This window comes from Chlorocebus sabaeus, chromosome 4 (assembly GCF_047675955.1).
Source record: "Chlorocebus sabaeus isolate Y175 chromosome 4, mChlSab1.0.hap1, whole genome shotgun sequence".
NCBI classification, from domain to species: Eukaryota; Metazoa; Chordata; class Mammalia; order Primates; family Cercopithecidae; genus Chlorocebus; species Chlorocebus sabaeus.
Genome location: NC_132907.1, coordinates 29,994,796 through 30,015,444, shown reverse-complemented (window position 1 = coordinate 30,015,444; position 20,649 = coordinate 29,994,796). Strand labels below are relative to the sequence as shown.

Genomic DNA, 20,649 nt, shown 5'->3' with positions numbered 1-20,649 from the left:
GAATGGCGTGAACCCGGGAGGTGGAGCTTGCAGTGAGCCAAGATCGCGCCACGGCACTCCAGCCTGGGCAACAGAGCGAGACTCTGTCTCAAAAAAAAAAAAAAAAAAAAGAAAAGAAAAAAGAAAAGGAGAGCAAAAGAGTTGGACACTAGCAATTGAGGGGGTGTGGCAGCCACCAGTCTGGAATTCCTTTGGGGCCTCAGAGGAGTGGCTGATGGTGGCTGGGGATGTAGCCCCACCAGTAATACCTGACACTCTTGCATTTAGACAGGACTAAAACACATAGAAATAGATGCAATCTCTGAGGAGGGTAATAAGGATACAGCAAATCATCCCAATCCTAGATTACACTTGGACAATTTGGATAATGTAAGTGTGGTATCCCAAGGGAATTCATTCTCAGTACTGCAAGTTTAACACAGGCTTTTCAGGGAACAGACAACTTCAATCTGTATCATTATTATAAGCTGAATTTTTATTTTACTAAATTATCTATGTCAAAAAAATTCTGTGCCTGGCGTGGAATTTCACTCCATCAAGTGTTACAATGATTTTTTCATTTTCATTACAAGCAGGAGAATGAATGTAGGACAAGTGTTAGGAAACATGGCAATAAATTAGAATATAATTTACAAAAGCAAAAAAATTAACAGTGTACCACATTATTACTGAGTATAAAATAATAAGCAACAACTAATCACAATAATACAAAGGTAATTTCGTTCTGTGTTACTGAGGATACCTATGTGACATTCATTCAAATAAAAAAGTTCCTAATGAAATGGACTGTTTGGAAATCATATGAATCTCATGGGGTTAATCACTAGGGTACATTTACCTTTCCTTTTCTAGTAGGCCTTTATCCCAGTGGCAGATACTGCTCCCAGGTGTAGGGTACCTGTTTCCCTGGGGTTCCCTAAGTAGTCTGCGTAGCTCACTACTTTTGAAGGTCTGCCATGGTGGCCCAGCCTCCACTGACAATCGTATTGTTATTATTTAGGAATAGGGCATCATGTAGCCATGGGGGTGGCTACAGAGTAGCAGCAGTATTGTGATGTGCTATGAAATAGAATTGTTTTAACCTACTCAGGTTTAAATTCAAGGCCTACCTGAAACTGTTTCATCCTGTTACATTCTGTGCGTGGCTCCCTCTAGAAAGGCACTCTGATTCTGCCCCCAAGGTGTGCCTACATTTTGTTCTCAGAACTGGAGCACATCCCGGAAGTGACACTGGCTGCCCTCCTCTTCCAGCATCAGCCAAGGTGCTGTGGAGTGCCTGGGGGATGGCCCTCACAATGGCAGTTTCCAGGTGAGGGAAAAAATAGCTTTTATTCAGTAATAAGAAATCTTTTTGAAATAAAAACATGAGCTGATATTTATGTTGGAGAAAATCAGATCTGGATTGCAAACCTATGCCTAAAATGCCACAGAAACCACCCACCTTTTATTTCTTTGTTTTATTTCACTAGGGCACATTAGCACCAAGTTAACTGGTCTTTGAAAAGGCCCAAGGGAATTCAGTGCTCGGGTCATGCTGCCCGTGGGCTGCTTGCCCTTCACTGAATGGCTAAGACGGCACTTGGGCAGGTCTAATGGCATCTTAGACCTGGGCCCTGGTGATTCCTCTTGTATCATCAATAGCTCTCCCTGGAAGGCTCAGGGTTGAGAACTGTGGTGTTGAGAGAGAAAGCAGGTAACAAGATACAGGTGGTCATGACTGAGAGTGCAGAAAACATTCCATGCTGATTGTCCACAGCAAATCTGAGAGTTTAGATTGGCTTTTGGAGTCTGAGGGTCTGTCTTTCTTTTGGAAAAAACCTAGTCATCTGCATTAGATCATGATATATGTGACACACTGATATGTAATTTAAGAGCACCATGATGGAATCAAGTCAAACATGCTCTTTAACTGAAAGTGTTAACCTTACAAAATAGCCATTTAGTTTTGAGTTTTAGGTGTTGATGCATGCATGGTGTACACCTGTGTACAATGGGGAGGCATTTTGGACACAAAGCACATTCATCAAGAACCTGCTGCAAGCTACACGTGTTCAAGTAAAAAATATTAATATAAAACAAGTACCCTTTTTCATTCTAAGTCTTGCTGTCAAGTCTTGATGAGCAGGATGTGAAACTTGAAGATAGGGAAAATATGAGCTAGTCATTTTAATTTATGTGGATGTGATTCTAGAATTTGACTTGCCCAAGAAACTGGGTTTCACATTTAATTACCATTCAGAGAATCCATAAAAAATACAAAATACTTGATTGAGTGACTATTAATATTATGCTTATGATGTCTAGTCTTCATGAAATTTTCTTCTTTGGTTATTATCCCTTGCCTACTTTAAAACTCACAGAAATAGCACATTATGTGCAAGCACACTCATCTATCCTCACACTTAAAAGCGCCCGCACACACACACACATTTGCTGTCATATAAATAAATGCCCTTCTACCATATCAAAGAAGGGACATCTGGAACCCATCGTAATTGTCAGCAAATTGCAAAAGGGTCTGCCTGGTTGTTACCGAGCCAGTCTATCTTTTGCATGGTATCATCTCAGTAAGCTCAACATGCGTGCAGCAATCCAAAGGGCAGAAGCCATGCTGTGGCTGGAGTGGATGTAAACACAAGTGAGTTGGGGGGACTCAAATAAGAACTAAGGCATCCTGTGTGGTGGCAGTAAAGGGCCTGGTCCTTTAGTCTCTACCATACCCCAGGTCTGGTTTCTGCATGAAATTGAAATGTTTTTCTCTTAAAGTTTTAATGGAAATCTCAGCTTTACTTGCACAATGGCAAGTTGGCCACAGTCTTTCAGCACTGAGTTTATAGACTTGCACAGCTGCAGTAACTGATGCACTGCTTTAAACTATGCCCCTCATTATTGTTCAGTTTAATATAGTTTTATATATGGCTCACAGCAGTGTTCAGAACTGGGGGATTATTCCTAAGGAAATTAAGTGGAATGAAGAAAAATAATACAAACTTTCATTACTTTTGATTTATAATTGCTCCTTAAATTATAGTCCAAAGCCCGTTTTATAATTTAAATTGTGGTGCTGTTGTAGTGAGATAAAGTACAGTAAATATTTTTAAGCTATGACTTAAGAATTCTGAACCTTCTTCACTTCCATAGTTGACCAAGTCGTAACAGCTACATTTTAAACAGTTTTAAATACAAATGGATTCAGTGTCATTGCTAAGTCCATAATAAAAATTATCTTAATGGTCCAAGGAGGTAAACAGGCTATTGGATTTACTCGAAAGAACACAAACGCTCCACAGTAAGCAAGTCTCCCTGTGTTGTTTGGATCTCTCCAATCTGGCATTCCCTCCTAATACTGTGTCCAGCACTTTGGATCAATAAATCCCACTTCACAGAAGTTAAAATAATATTGAAATCTTGTCAGCTAGGGCTGACCAGTGGTTACGTTTTCCACAGGGTAATGCATTTGCAAGGACATCAATCCTCTTCCTCTGGGTGGCTCTCTTTGATGGACGCATTTCCATGATGAAATGACAAGGCACTCTCTCTGGCTTTCTGTGGGTCAGTGTCCTTGGCAGGTCTTACAACACATCTGTCTGAAGTATGCTCGACTGCAGAACTTGAACTTCAGCACCAGTGGGCAATAAGCCACTTTATTCACATCTTTGCACTCTAACGAATGGGGGCAGAAAATGGAAAACAATTAGAGGCACATAAACAAGTACATAAACAAGCCGATGCGGCCTGCATGTTCAGCAAGGACCCCCTTTGGGTCAATCCACCTTGGCTTCGACCTCCATGTGGTTTTTGTTTTTGTTTTTAAGCATACCCTGCCTGGTACAGTCTACTAGAAACATTCTTTTGATATATTTTAACACAATTTAAAAAAAATGTTTGCAAGACTTCCCTTCCAGATTTTTATAAGTATGGTGTATGCCCACTGTGTCTTGAAAGAATTACCATTTGCTGGGATAAGTGATCACTTTAGACAGCTTGGAAACATGAGTCATTTTTCTTACAGCGCTTTTATTGCTTCTTTCTCAAGGGTTATTTTATTCAACAGTGCAAGGTTATCCAAAATCAAACATGAGTTGCACTGTTTGATACCAAAGTACACATGTCTCCAGAGAATCTCTGCATCTGTGAGGCGTGGGGATGGGCCTGGGTGAATGAAAAGGATTGCTGAGAGTGGCCTAGATTCAGCAACTACACTAGACAAAGAAGAAAGCTTTGAGGGGTTGGCCTCAAATGGCAGCAGTCTGTGGGTTATGGAAACATGTAGAAATGTCTTTTTTTAATTTGGAAGTGAGACATGGTCTTCTTTTTTCCTATGTGTATTTTCTCCTCAGTGCTAGAACTGCCACAGTTGCAGTCTGCAGTTCTTGCAGCCAGAAGGTGAATAAATGATTCTTTCTCCATCTCCCCTTGCGGCTGGTTGCAGAAGGTGGGATGAGGGTCCAGTGTAGAGAAAGGGACATGGGCCTTTGATTCTCAGAACTCCCCCTGGCCCCATACAACCCCACTGCTAGTAATAATATTCTTTTCCAGTATACTTGTCACTTTTATTTGGAGATTTAGGATACTCTGTAAACCTAGCAACGAAATTTTCACATGCCTGCTAGAACCAAAGTTCCACCCTCATTTTTCCAGGTAGTTATACTGAAGCATCCTGGGTAAATTGTTGAAGGTAATTAGGAATCAGGCTGGGCAGTGGGTAAAGTTCATGTTACAGAACAGTTTTTGTTGTTTGCTTGTTTTTTCCTGGCTTCAAAAACCCACTGAAGTTCTAAGAGATCACATACATTGTAGTTTATCATATGGGCCATATGATAAACATGGAAAATTAAATGCAAAGAAATGAAAAAGTTCCCAGTTCTCATTATTGACGATTAAGATAACAATCTTATTGACCTCACTTTTTAAATGCTTCTTTGGTGAAAGTCTTAAAATTTGAAACTGGAACTCCCAAATCCTCTGAAAACATAACCTCTGCCACCATCTAACTCCCTTACTCAGCATTTGACTTACAAAGAGATTAATAGCTAGAAATCTGAATTAAAACTTTTCACGCTAGGATCCTCAGTAAATTTAAGTTTTAGCTGGAAGAAGGTAGAAAGGACAAATCACTTAACCTCTTTGTGCTTAAGTTTTCTCATCTGTAAAATAGAAATGATTAGAGAACCCACACTCACATGTAACATTTAACATGTAACATGTGTATCCTTATGAATGTCAACTAGAGGAGTGCCTGGAACACAGGAAGTATGGGATAAGTGTAGGATACTGAATTGCTATTATTATTACAATTATTAGTTATTAGTATCTTTATTGCCTGACAGAAAGGAAGCAAGGAGCTACACTCCAAATATCTCAATGAGGATGCAATATTTGAATTACTACTGAGAAAATACTGCCCTAAAGATACGAGTCAGTTTGAAGACAAAACAAAGTAGAGTATTTCCTGCGGCACAACTTCATTAGATTTACTACTCCATTTTTGGAAGAGTAGCTGGACCAAGAAAACTCTGGGTTGAGCAAATTATAAGCAAATTCACCAATTTCCCTTTTAGATTTAAACTTTATAATCTGACTAAATTATAATACATAAGAAATGAAATAGAATATTCATAATTGCTTCTCCCTTCACCCGCCTATCCACTCACCAATTAAGGCTATTACAAATATAAATGGTTGGCTGGGCACAGTGGCTCACGTTTGTAATCCCAGCACTTTGGGAGGCTGAGGTGGGTGGATCACGTGAGGTCAGGAGTTCAAGACCAGCCTGGTCAACATGGTGAAACCCCATCTCTACTAAAAATACAAAAATTAGCCAGGTGTGGTGGCATGCGCCTGTAGTCACAGCTACTCAGGAGGCTGAGGTACGAGAATCACTTGAATCCGGGAGGTTGCAGTGAGCTGAGATTGTGCCACTTCACTCCAGCCTGGGCCACAGAGCTAGACTCCGTCTCAAAAAACAAACAAACAAACAAAAAACCCAAATATGAACAGTCAGGGATTCTGTTCCTTAGATGAGTGCTAGAAATAAGACTCTTCTCTACATGCAGAGGCCCAGAACACAGCCTTTTGTTCAGAGGCAGCATCTAGCCTGTGGGCAGGCTGGTGGCCGGCTATCAGGATGTTCCTTTCTGAACTTCCCAATACCCTTGTTAAGTTAGTTCCCAACTAACTTGATTGAAAGCAGGAAGTCAGTAGGTCCTGGGAACAGGATGGAGCTTAGGGATGTAGGGATTAGGAGTGTCCCCTGAGTTGCCTTCAGCGGCAACACAACCCAGCAGTTAGGGGCCGGAGATATGGATTCAGGTGGGCCTGGGGGTGAATTCTGGTTCTGCCTCTTCTAGGAGTTGATTGTCCTCTGCCAATTTACTTCACCTCTCTAAATCTCACTTCATCTCCAAAATAAAGACTATGAGAAGGTATACTCATAGGACGTTGTGAGGTTTGCATGAGGCAATGCAGATAATACATGTGCCATGGCACCTAGCTCAGAGTAAGCACTGTTAATTAGTTCTCATTATTAACAGCAAAACACCTGCCTCTGAGAACAACCATCATGTATTATTTCTCTGCGATCCCTGTCAAAATAAATATAGTATCAGGAAGGGTTACACATTTACACATTTAAGCAAAATAAAAGAAAGCTATTAAACAGAAAGCAAGAAAATTATGATGAGGGCAGGAGTGGGGAAAGACCTGTGGGAGATCTGGAGACTTCCAGGAATCAGACATTAATATGGAGATTCCTAGGCTGTATGGAAGATCCAGTTCCTACTTCTTGGTTTTGCCTTCTAGGAGCTGGCCTGACTAGAAGAATCAGTTCATTACATCTTTAGATTTGATGAAAATCTATTCACCAACCACGACTCATCTTTTATTCTCTGTCTTTTAACTCCACAAGAGCTTAATTTAGTAGTGACAGCATTAAAAATTATAATTTATCAAGCATATCATTTGTGTAAGGCACAACATAAACATATATATTATAAATATATATATTTTTCAATCCTTGTAAGTTCAGTCATGTGTTGTTCAATGATGGGGATATTCTCTGAGAAATGCATTGTTCGGTGATTTTGTCAATGTGCAAACATCACAGAGTGTGCTTTCACAAACCTAGATGGTATAGCCTATTGTATACCTAGGCCACATGGTATAGCCTATTGTACACCTAGGCCACATGGTATAGCCTATTGCTTCCGGGCTACAAACCTGTACAGCATGTTACTGTACTGAATATTGTAGGCAGTTGGAACACAAGTATTTGTGTATACTGGTAAGTATTTGTGTATCTAAATATATCTGAACATAGAAAAGATCCAGTAAAAATATAATATTATAATCTTGTGGGACCGCCTTTGTATATTATACAGTGACCGTATAGAAAATGTCAGCTTTATATAGACAGTAAAACATAAGCTCAAAAAGATTATGAAACTCATGCTAGGTCACACGGCTAGTTGGTCTAAGAACAGGTTTATCTGACTCCAGAGCCACTCATATTTCAGCAATATTCTTAGCATCTAAATGCAAGAAGTTTCTACCTGTCTCTGATTCTGTATTCTTGGCTGACACCACTGATAAATCAACTTGGAGCGTCTTGGTCAGGTTTTGTTTCTTTAAGAGTTTGCTGTGCCACCTTAGAGAAGGGGAAACATGTTTTTTAAAAGGAGATTTCCAGAATAACATCTGAATTATTTAGAATAGACTGAATTATCCATTTATACTTTTTGTCACTATATATTCCTCCTCAAATTTTGTAAAAGTACACAAATGAAAAGGTGATTTTAGACACATCAAGAAGTTTTAAAGCCCCATTATTACAGAAAGCTGAATGTAATCTTCAAAATATTAGAACCAGTTTTAAATTATATTGGGGCATTCAACCCATCTACCACTTTTAGCTTAGCCAGAGAGGACGGATTTGTTGTGCTCACTGAAATTATGCTGATGTCATTGAGAGGCCTTAATTATAAAACTTACTTCATTAGTCTGCCTCATCCTTAAAGCCCAGTGAAATTATGAAAGCCTTTTCTCTTCTACCCTTGAGCAGTACAACTTACTTTTGTAAAACAAAAACAAAAACAAAACAAACAAAAAACCAACAATAACAAAAAACAAACAATAACAAAAAACAACAACACAAAACACCAAAAAAACCCCAACAACAACAACAAAAATATTCTGGAAAAGCTGTACATAAATTAAATCACATATCCCATTGAAATTAAAACAATAATAAATGTTCTGTTTTAATTTCTGAATGATTTACAGTTGGCATTGCTTTCTAGCTGACACTTAAAATGTTTAAAAATTAAAAATTCCTCTGTACCCAATTAGTGCATAGTGTGCAAATAAATAATACCAAGAGATCCATTAAAAAGAATTACTTAGTTTGAGTTTTTTGGTATTATAATCACTCTGTAGTTAATTTGTTTTGAAGGTTTGAGCTTTACTGTCGTATTTTCTTCATGCAAACACATTTATATCTATCTACTGCTTTCTAAGTAGTGGAATCTGAGCCAGTGGGTCAAGGATTTTCAGATGAAGGAGCCTTATTTTCTCTTCGACTATCATCATGTACCAGTTAAGTACTCTCCTAGGAGAAGAATGACAAGACACTCTTTCTACCCTTTTCTGTGAGGATACTGGAAAGGTAAGAGGTCCTCATCATGTGGTTTCTAGTTAACATTTTGTAAACCCAATTATTCTCCCCTCTTTTTACACCCCACACCACCCTTGAAAGAAAAGTTACACTTTACCCAGGACTAGAGATTTCTGGTGAGAATGGCTTTACGGAGAATTCCCAAATTCTTCTCAGGGAGACTTGGGAATAAATCAAGGGCTGAAAGCCAGCCCCTAGGCCCTGCAATGTGAACTGGATCCATTATTAGAATCTGAAGTAATTTGCCAGGCATGCTGGAGTGGCTCTCATTGGTAATCTGGGTTTTGGTAGAGTTGAATGATAAAATTAGACACCCTGTTTCATAGGTAACACATGAACCTACTTATCATTGATGTGCCAATGGGTTTTTCCCTAGGTGCTTTACATTAATCTTTCAAAACTCTGACCTAAAAGACATGCTTTCAAAATACACTGAACAGAGGTTTATGAATTTAGAATGCAATTAGGTTCAAATTAATTGTTACTTTGAAGGCTTGATTTGGTCCAAGAAATACAAGACCAAGTCCTCAAAGCAGGGCTTTTGCATTTATTCCATTGAATATTGCAAAGTTTGCCTACTTGTCTCACTGGAGTTGGGAGATATCCTTCATGACCAGGTTGGACCATCAGCATCTCTCCTTGGAGAATGCATGCCCTCTGTTCCTGTAAACTCCTTATGTGGTTCAGAAGAACACAGTAAGTGAAGAATTATGACTTAAGCACCTAAAGGTCTATCTTTTGGATTTAAAAAGTACAAACAGCTGTACTTCTGACAAACTGCCCGTGGAAATGCAGGACCTGGTGAGAAGTGAGACAGCAAAGGCTGCGCATGCGTGGCACAGAAGTTGGGGTGGGGAATGTTAACTCAGTATACTTCTCCTAATAAAGTGTACTTGAGCCCTTGACAGTTTACATATTCAGGCTAGAAAAGGATGAAATGGCAACTTTTGCTTGGGAACCTAACATTATTCATTGTAATACAACAGTCCACCAGCTTATTTTTATCCTTGAAGCAAGATGGTATCAGCTATAGAACTTTATACTGATTTCAATTTCCCACAGACTAGACCATTCCTTTCTCTCTTTGCTTTCTGTTTCTTTTTATTTAGTCTTATTCCCTAGATGCCACCCACATTCAACCTGGAGGTGGTATAATCTCAACCCAAATCCAGGGTTCCCTCCAGACCAGACAGCCAGGAATGTGAACCCGCATGCTAAGTGACTTATGAACTCTTTGAAGTGGTAAGGAAAAAAACTGGCCTTCCTCACCTCTTTGAAACCAAAGTCTTCAAATGACCTTTATCGTTCCTTTACTGATTTTCATACATCAGGTGCCACATTAAAACCCAAATGCGGTAGCTAGTTTGACCAAAATTCTTGGTTCGAGATTTCTGGAGCTGCCTAAGCTTTCCCAGAGCTATTTACATGAGGGAGTCTGAGAGCCACCAAAGCCACCATTAGACATCCTGGGCTGGTAAACCATTGTACACTAACCACACCTTTCCTGGATTGGTTACCAGCCCCTGGCACACCATGAATCATTACCTGGCAGCAATAAATACTCTGTGACAGAGTGCCTTGTGCTATTGAGAAGCTGAAAAGACTCACTATATAAACTACAAGGGAACTTGAAACTGCATGAAAGATGAATGAAATGGCATTTTGCATAGAATTTCAGGTGAGCTTGAGTAGGTTAGTCCCAACTGACATATGTACTTTTTAAAAAATTACTCTGAGTAGCATTTCAAATTTACTGATACCCAGGGTGTCTATAATTCACTTTTAGCAGCAACATGGTGTTACCCTCATCAGTGGCAGTCTGTCAAGATCATGCCTTTAATCCTTTAACCCTTTGCCAAAGGCTTTCAGAAACAAAAAAACTAAAGCAGATGTTGAACACAGCAAATTGTATCTCCCTTCTTCTTCCTCCCATTTCCCTCTTGCTATTTTAACTTTTTGAAACCCTGCTTCTGATTCCCTTACTATCATTTGTTGCTTGACCTCCCTCCATTTCTTCAATCTCTCTCCATTTATTTTATTTTTAAATCTTATTCAAATTCCATTTCTTATTAAAGCTTCAGGGGACCAATGTGTTTAATTTCCCTACAGATGCCTGAATTCCTTCATGATTAATGATGGTACACAGTTACCTAAATCTGAAATGTAGGAGTCATCCTGAATACCTCCATATCTCTCATCTCCTTGTCTAACTGTTCATCAGGCTCTTTTTATTCTCCTTTCATTTTATTATTTTCCCCCCAGTTCATCACTCTCCTTTTTTTTTTTTTTTTTTTTTTTTTTTTTTTTGAGACGGAGTCTCGCTCTGTCACCCAGGCTGGAGTGCAGTGGCCGGATCTCTGCTCACTGCAAGCTCCGCCTCCCGGGTTCACGCCATTCTCCTGCCTCAGCCTCCCGAGTAGCTGGGACTACAGGCGCCCGCCGCCTCACCCGGCTAGTTTTTTGTATTTTTTTAGTAGAGACGGGGTTTCACCGGGTTAGCCAGGATGGTCTCGATCTCCTGACCTCGTGATCCGCCCGTCTCGGCCTCCCAAAATCACTCTCCTTTTAATCCCTACAATATCTGCCTTAGTTCATGCCTCCATCCTCTCTTGCCTGGACTCTTAGAACAAATCTTTCTCATTCTACTCCCACACAAGGCTGCCCTCCCTCTGCTCCTTTACCCTTCTGTCATCCTGAGCATGTCAAGCCCCAGTTTTTTTTTTCACTTGTTCCCTAAAACCCAAAGATAGAGTCCTAGCTTCCTTCCACTACATGTGGAGTTTCCAAAACCAAGTCCCTGCTTCTCTCTCTGTAGCCTCATGTGCACTGCCCGCTCATCTGCCAACCCACCGCAGCGATAGTGAACTGCCTCCATGCCCTTGTGACTGCACACACTTGTCCTCTGTCAGGAATGCCCCGCATCTCAATGTCTTCTGGGTAAACTGTTTCCTGTCTTCCATGTTCAGCTCAGCTTTCCTTCTCTGTGATGCTTCTGCTGATTACCTGCTCCTCTGTGCACTCATGGTCACTTCTTCCCACCCCTGGAACAGTACTGCTCATATTGTCAAAATTAATTGTATGTTGCCAACCCTACTAAACCTTTGAGAACAGGGAACCTGTTTTATTGCATTCATAGTCTTGGTGCCTAGTACATGGTAAGTATGTTTGCTAAGTAAATAAATAAATGATTGGATGAATGGAGGATGTTATTTAAAAAATCATAATGGATGGATGGATATATGCACATATATGAAAAAGCATGTTCAGTAAATGATAACACTATGGTTTGGTGCAAAAGTAATTGTAGTTTTTGCCATTAAAAGTAATATAATCTAGATGGTGGATGTTCATTGTAAAATTCTTTCCGCTTTGCTGTATGTTTGAAACTTCTAATTTTTTTCATAATGAAATACTGACAGGAGGGAGACCATTACCTAAACCTTGATAGTCAAAACAATTCTCAACATTCTATCTGTGGCCCATTTCATTCATAGAGATTCAACTGAAAAACTCTATTTTAGATCCCAATACATCTCCCCAAATCCTGCCCTGTCTTGGGGTAGAGCTGAAGTGATTTTTCAGTAGCCTCGTACTATGAGTCATGGCAATTTGACTGTACCAGAGGAAAGGGGATCCTCTTCCGCCTCTTCCACTCTCCTGCATTAACCAGAAACTGCTCCTTCTCCAACTTTCTTCTTAACTTTTCCTTGCTAAAAGGCATTTCTTTTCTCCATTTTTATTTGAGACAGAGTTTTGTTCTTGTAGCCCAGGCTGTAGTGCAATGGCGTGATCTCGGCTCACCACAACCTCCACCTCCCAGGTTCAAGCGATTCTCCTGCCTCAGCCTCCCAAGTAGCTGGGATTACAGGCATTACATATAGGCCCAGATAATTTTGTATTTTTAGTAGAGACAGGGTTTCTCCATGTTGGTCAGGTTGGTCTCGAACTCCTGATCTCAGGTGATCTGCCTGCCTCAGCCTCCCAAACTACTGGGATTACAGGAGTGAGCCACTACGCCCAGCCTCTTTTCTTCCATGATTTGCCTCCTACAAACCATAACAGACCACTTTTGCATTATTTTCACACTAGAACCTCTTCTCTCCTCTAATTTTTTTTTGAGACAGAGTCTCCACTCTGTCATCCAGGCTGGAGTGCAATGGTGTGATCATGGCTCACTGCAACCTTGACCTCCCAAACTCAAGTGATCTTCCTACCTAAGCCTCCCAAGTGGCTGGACTACAGATGCATGCCACCATACCCAGCTAGTTTTTAAATTTTTTGTAGAGAAGGGGTCTCCCTATGTTGTCCAGGCTGGTATCAAACTCCTGGGCTCAAGCAATCCTCTCCCCTTGGCCTCCCAAAATGTTGAGCTTGCAGGCGTGAGCCACTGTGCCCGGCCTCCTTCTCTCTGTTGAAATCTATGTTATCTGTCCATTCCATATCTCTATGGATGAAAACTTATAATTCAGTTCATAATGTTTTACTCACTTTTCCCAAGGTACACACTGGGTTTTTCCAACTATGTGTTATATAGATGGCTTACTGATTCCTTAGTCTATGAAGCCAGCCTTGATGGAAAATGTGAAGTCATTGGTCCTTCATTTGAGCACTTGTGTAAACTGCTCCACATAACACATTCCACCTTCTTTTCTCAAATTTTTTTGAATTAAAAAAATTTTCATTTAAGTATTTGCTCTGAAAGACTATGAACTTATAAATATATTTGAATTTTCCCTAATAAATAGCAGAGGCTGGCCATAGAAAGCATTCAATAATTAGCTGCTGATTAAATGAACAAATAGTTTCAGATATTTAAATGCATTCCATATATGCTATTGGGAAATTAAAGAGAACACAAAACATGTTATGACAGACATATCATTTGTACTTTAAATCTAATTTTGTAAAGAGAGTTATCTTTGTTTTAAATGAGCTGACATCTTCAGATAATAATGATTCTAACATGAATCATACTTAGCAGGATTAATAATTTCCTAAAAATTTCCTCCTTTACTGAGAAGTCTAAATATATTGTTTTTACTGCTTACTTTAGAATAATATTAATAAAAAGCGATTAGCCAGATAGATGAAATAACTATGAGGTGTTTTTCCAAATAACCCAAGAAACCTCAAATTAACACCTATTCATTTTAAGACAATTCCCTTAAGGCAGAAATTAGCACAGGTACAAATGATATTCTGCCTACTCTGAAAATAGTTTTGAAACTTATTATATATAAACTGCAAAGTTTATCTATAATGATTATGCATTATAGAGAAGATTTTAGAGAAATTATTAAAATTGTCTAAAATGAAGCTATGAGCATAACTCCAACAGATACATTGTTTTAGGCATGTCAAAAGGCAGTTCTTTCAGCAATGACTTAGGCTTAATCTATTGAATTAGACTGACAGTCATGCCAGAAATGTTTTACTTCAAAATCAGAAACTCTTGCTTTTATGTCAAAAAACCCTACTTTAAAGACTAAATTAAGAATAGCCTGCAAAAATAGTTGAAATTGACAGGTACTTGGACCCTACCAAATGTGGGTTCAGATCCTGACTCTACTACTTCCTAGTCTTTAAATTGGGCAAATCACTATCTTCCCATGTGCCTCACTTTCCTCATTAGTAATACCAACTCTTAGAAGCTTGTTGTCAGGATTATATAAGATTATATACACACACACACGCACGCACACACACACACAGACTTGTAGAGAGAGATCTATCTGTGTATGTGAGATATATAAGACAGACTATATAAAGGGCCTAACATAATACCCAACATAGACTAATTTAATATGACAGTTATATCCTCTCTCCTACCTTAACCTTGTATCTTTCAATTCTGAAAGAAAAAGAGAACCCCGAATTCATGTGATCTTTTGCTAACTTACAATGGATAAAAGAAATTATTGCTGGAGTCTTACAGAAGAGAGATTTTGTTCTGTTTTGGTTTGGGGAGGTTTTTCGGAGACAGAGTCTCAGTCTGTTGCCCTGGCTGGAGTGCAGTGGCATGATCAGGGCTCACTGCAGCCTCAACTTTCTGGGCTCCAGTGATCCTCCTGCCTCAGCCTCCCAAGGAACTATGACTACAGGCACCCACCACCATGCCTAGCTAACTTTTTAATTTTTTTGTAGAGATAGGTTCTCACTATGTTGCCCAGCATGGTCTTGAACTCCTGGGCTCAAGTGATCCTCCCACCTCAACCCTCCCAAAGTGCTGAGATTACAGATGTGAGCCACCGCACCCGGCTAAGAGATTTTTTTTTTGAAGATAATTTAAAAGATAATTTTTTTCCAAGAAAAATACTTCATTTGTTATAGATTTTTGAGCCCTTCTCAAGAGAGGGAAAGGTAGATTTCCAGAATCCAAAGGGACAAAAAAGAAGTAGCAGTAAAGCCAGAGATTCTGCAAAATTAAAAGTTGTGATTTTGAATTAATGTAGCATAGGGTTATACATTTTGAAAGAGTAATTATGTGTATAATAAGTGCACTGTGTTGAGGCTTAAGTATACAAAACAGACCATCTACAAAGATGCAAGGTGTCTGGATCTTGTCATACAAGATCACTTTCTTAAAACACTTTGGGAGGCCGAGGCGGGCGGATCACAAGGTTAGGAGATCGAGACCATGGCGAAACCCCGTCTCTACTAAAAATAGAAAAAAATTAGCCGGGCGCAGTGGTGGGCGCCTGTAGTACCAGCTCCTCGGGAGGCTGAGGCAGGAGAATGGCGTGAACCCGGGAGGCGGAGCTTGCAGTGAGCCGAGATTGCACCACTGCACTCCAGCCTGGGCGATAGAGCGAGACTCCGTCTCAAAAAAAAAAAAAAAAAAAAAAAAAAAAAAAAAAACAAAATTCCCAAGAAAACACTTTTAAATTGTGAATATAATTTTTAAGAATCCTTTGAATTAGACAGAGTTGATCCAAATAAAGCGATCTCTCTTGAAGATGTTTATAAACATACAGTTTTCACTTGAAAAATATTAACAAATTATTTGACTATATATTCATGATAGGTTTTTTTCAGGGCCTTATAATTTAAATTTGTGGCTTCAGATGTTGTTCATGTGCATATATTTGATCCTGCCTGTATTTTCATGTGAGAAGGCAGTCTAAATTTCTGGACTATGCCATGTTTGTCTTCATATTCCTAATAATTTCTGTCACAGTGACTCGCACATAGTAGCATTCGAGAAATTCCTAATGAATGCCTAAATGAATAAAGAAATTACTTTCATTTAAACAACAGATTTTTAAAAGTCAGAATTGTGGTGGGGGGGTGGGGCATCTGCTGTTAATAAAGGGATTTCCCAATGTATAAAAAACAGAAAGAGAAATTCCAGAGCACAAAGACCTTTGTTCTCCTTTATAAACAGCTACATAATTATTTTTCTACTTTTCTACGATAAGAAAATTAGCATTTAAAATGCAAGTAGTTTCAAACATATGCTTTCATTATATGTACAACAATAATGAATTTAAATCTTCAGCATGATAGAGATCCACTGTCATATCCAAAAAGAAACAGAAGTTTGCACTTCAAGAGTAGTTCATTAGGAAACATCTCTAAAGTCTTAATATAAATCAAACATAGAATATGAGGCTGGATGTGATCTTAGAGATTATCTACTCCAATTTCTTATTTCATAGATAAACTTAACTCCAGAGAGGTTAAGTGACTTAACAAGGTCATAAAGTTAGTTAAAAAGTCAGGAAAAAACTTTGGTTTCCTGACTGCTGTCTGCATAAGCAGCTTTCACAAATGCTCTACTCAAACTACACTGCAGTAGTGGGTTTATTGTGCTCTTCAAACCCTGGGAACAGTACAGTAAAGGTGGGTCATTAGCAACCACAGGCCCCTCCTCCATGGAAAAACTCACCTTCAGTATTAGAAATGGGGGTACTGTCACATTTGCTTTCACACTGCTGCATTGATGGAGGCCGAACAGTTTCTGGACAGTCACTAGATGCCTGTCCAGTGTAGGAGAGACACTGCACAGTTCTCATCTGCTGTCCAAGGCCACACTGAGCAGAACACTAAATCCAAAGACACAAAGAAACAAAATATTAATCTCAACAATTTTCAGGAGGTAAAAAATATACTATGTCATTTCAAATACAACACAATATGAACTTTTTTTTTTGAGACACAGGGGCTTGCTATGTTGGCCAGGCTGGTCTCAAACTCCTGGCCTCAAGCAATCCTCCTGCCTCAGCCTCCCAAAGTGCTGGGAGTACAGGCTTGAGCCACCACACCCAGCCACGATACTAACTTTTAAAGCCCACATGTGGTTCATTTTTGAGAGGTGTATGATTAGGTCATTCTACTATCAAACTGGTTTGGAAAGTCAAACATCATGTTATTACCCTAGCAAATAGACTCAATATACTTCCCAGAAGATAATACATAGAGATTTCTTGCTATCACTGCAACAATTCCCAGCAAGGCTGGTGACCTCTAGCAGGAGTGTCATGAGAAAATCCTTGTGATGAAGTAGAATAATGAGAGATTGTAGGGCTAGGAAATCACTATTGCTCCCTATTTATTATAGGTGTGCAGGTAAATAACCTGGTGGCTTATTGGAGTGTCCTGTATGTGATCAAACTATTAGTTCAATGTAATAGCAGTGACAGCTGTGGAGCCTGGTGATGGGGTCATTAAAAAAAAAAAAAAGAGCTTAAATAAGTCCCTCAGGTTTTCTAAGGGATTGCAAGCCACACAAACCTGAGAAGCAGTCTTGTGTTCTCAAATGAGCGTGTCTCCCTCTCCTTTTGCATCTACTCTGGGATTCAGTCTCTTCAGGACTGAAGTTACTGTCCGAGGGGCTTAGTTTCATTTGGGACTGATCAGCTGCTGAGGCTGAAGAATGAAGCTGGGTTAGTCTATGGGCCTGCCATCGAGAATACCAGAAAGCCTATGAAATGTGGGATCAAAGGCATGAGGAAGTAACTGGTGCCAACACAGGGGATGGTGATGTTTACAGGGTCAAAAAATTGAAGCCCTGTTGGATTTGTTTGCAAAAACTCTGAAAGTACCCACGGGACTTGTAAGGATATTCATGAAGAGCCTTAAAAAAATGTTTTCGGACAGGTGTGGATGCTCACACCTGTAATCCCAGCACTTTGGGAGGCTGAGGCGGGCGGATCACGAGGTCAGGATATCGAGACCATCCTGGCTAACACAGTGAAAACCCATCTCTACTAAAAATACAAAAAATTAGCCGGGCGAGGTGGGGGGCGCCTGCAGTCCCAGCTTCTTGGGAGGCTGAGGCAGGAGAATGGCATGAACCTGGGAGGTGGAGCTTGCAGTGAGCTGAGATCGTGCCACTGCACTCCAGCCTAGGCGACAGAGTGAGACTCCATCTCCAAAAAAAAAAAAAAGTTTTCATACAGAATGAGAAATAAATGTACTCTAATATATTAAAGCATCTTTGAAAATGTATTTTCACTGGTTATTTTGAATTTTAGGAAACTGAATTGAAATTGTAAATGGGAAGAAAAGGACTTGACAACATTTAAAAGAATAATCTCAAATTGACAATGGTAAATTTGGCAAAATTACTAAAACACAAAAACTTCCAACTGACTTTTATACAGTAGATTGCAACAAAGAATATATAGAGAAGGAAATGCCTGCCTGGTTTAAAATAAAAATCATGTAGCAGGTCTGCTCTGATTCTTTAATAGCATCATATCAATCATGTGTTGTGAAGCTGTCACACTTCTATAGTGAAACATAATTTGACACTTAACTGCATACAGTGCTTAACACTGTCATGTGTATTCTACTTGAGCATTTTGTAAATTAAACTAAATACTGCTATAGAGATGCCAAGCATTACTAATTTTATGATTATATTTCTTCTGTCTCCTCAAAGTGCTGAGCACAGAGCAAGTATACTTAATTACCTTCATGGGTACTGAAAATCTTTGCCCTCTCCCAAATGAAACGAAAGAGGTGTCTAGATGTTACTGTACTCTGGCAGTATTGAATTTTGGCCAGAGTTTTGGCAGCTACTTATATGAAATGCCATTTTTAATAAGTAAAGGCAGACCCAGAGCACAAACAAAATCATATTGGCATAAATCACAATATGTCATTATGATTTATTTGAGTCTCAAATATTAGAAAATGACTTGCTACAAGGTCAGTTATGAAACTACAGGGTAAGGGCATTGATTGGTTAGATATGTACTTTCTGGGTCATTTTTAAAAATGTAACCTAATAGATTTCCTCTTTGACATTTAGAAGACTAATACTTAATTTTCCTTCTATCTAAATATACCAACTTGGTCTTTTTTATTAAGAATTTTTTTATTTGGCAAAAAAAATTATGTCTGTTTATCATGTATGACATGATATTTTGAAGTATATAACCACTGTGGAGTGACTAAATCTAGCTAATTAACATATTACTTCACAAAATTTTAATATTGTGCTGAGAACCGACTTGTTTTTATAGAATTTAAGGTGGCCTACAGAAAGATAACACAATTTAAAAGCAGAACGACAGAAAAAAATAAGAATTGGAACTTAAGGTGGAAATGAGTCTAATATAAAAATACATACCAAAATTCATATATACTTTTTTCCCAATTCATAGCATCCATCAGATAAAAACAAATCAATTAATGAATAAGTATTAATATTTCAAGGATTGTCAATCACAGTATCAAACTAATTAAAAACCCCACAACTTTTTTGTGAGTTTAAGAGTAATTATCTCTATTTTGCAAGTGGGAAAATGAAGACACTGGTGTTAACTGATTTATTCCTTTAACAGCTGAGAGAGCCGGGACTAGAATCCAAAGTTTCGGTAGCTTGTTCAAATCTCTACTGGTTATTCTATTTCTCTTTTAATTTTAATCTACAATGGATCTGAAGAATAGAATCTGAAGTTGGAAGTGTGTGGGTGTGGGAGAATCACTGGCACACTCTGTATGTGTCCACATGTGGCGGCTGTGGTTTCTGCAGTTTCACACTCATGCCTCATACCTAGACTTCTACGTGTTAATTCTTACTCATCTCTCAAGCCCTTACAATGATCACACAAGGAGCCTCAGGTTTGTGTCTCAAGGTGCTATTTCAGCAGGAGTCCACAGTACAAACGCCTTACCTGGCCCCAGTCTCCTGTGACCCAGCGAGGAGGAGGGCAGCGGCCCAAACTGCAGCGGATGCGGACAGGAGGTTTGCTTTCCTCTGGACATTGTGCAGCTGGGAATGTCTTAGACAGGTCACTGCTCTTGCAGAGAACAATCCGATGCTTGAATCCTGGACCACATTTTGGAGTACACTGGAAATAAAATAGTATTGAATCACGACAGTTTAAAGACAGAGGAAAATTTGAGGAAAGTCTTTCTTCAAGTAAATGTGTGTTTTAGTATAGAATATACACATACTAAGTTCTAGGCAGTCTCTCAGATACAAAGTTCCTTAAAGGTTTTTAAGCAGAGGTACTTTTATCTTTGTCTTAAGGGTTTGAAGAGCTAAATCCAACATTTGCTTTTCTTGGCTAACTCATTTTCTTGCTCTGTTGGGGATAGGTTGATTCCTCTATTCCTCTCTATCCTTGGCCTCATCAGCTGTGATAAGATTCTGCTAATTTTTGGAATGTGGAATCCTTGGTTTCCTACTTGGTGGGTGTGGTCTTCTAAAAGGAATTTGTATGTTATTAGTAGACCACAAGAACTTGTCTCTGTAAAGCAAGTTCAGGGTTGATTTAGATAAACTATTCTTATGCCGAGTCGCTAAGAATACTTGGTCACAGGTGAAGGTTTCTTGTACAGAAAATCTCTTAACTTTTCCCCATACATCAGTTACAAATCTAAGGAAGTTGTTCTTTAGAATTGGTTCTGTTTGTTCTTCATACTGAGGGAAGGATGTTTTTCCCTATGTCACAAATCTTATGTACCTCATCTCCAGGTGTTTCTAGAAGTCATCTATTTAACATAGTAGCTGACTTGAGTCT

General features: G+C 39.1%; 1 protein-coding gene across 8 annotated transcripts in view; it reads right to left on the bottom strand.

Moving 5' to 3' along the window:
• Positions 1–454: 454 nt before the first annotated feature.
• Positions 455–20,649, bottom strand: part of ADAMTS6 (ADAM metallopeptidase with thrombospondin type 1 motif 6) — a 333,405-nt gene continuing 313,210 nt past the window's right edge. For 7 of the 8 annotated variants that reach the window (XM_037982239.2, XM_037982240.2, XM_037982241.2 and 4 more), the window contains 3 exons: positions 19,798–19,974; positions 16,560–16,716; positions 455–3,663 (listed from right to left, as the gene is read on the bottom strand). In XM_037982239.2, coding sequence (XP_037838167.2) covers positions 3,554–3,663; positions 16,560–16,716; positions 19,798–19,974 — 444 coding nt within the window. In that variant the 3' untranslated portion in view covers positions 455–3,553. Of the gene's footprint in view, positions 3,664–7,550; positions 7,646–16,559; positions 16,717–19,797; positions 19,975–20,649 lie in introns of all 8 variants that reach the window. The other variant, XR_005234665.2, reaches the window with a different exon arrangement.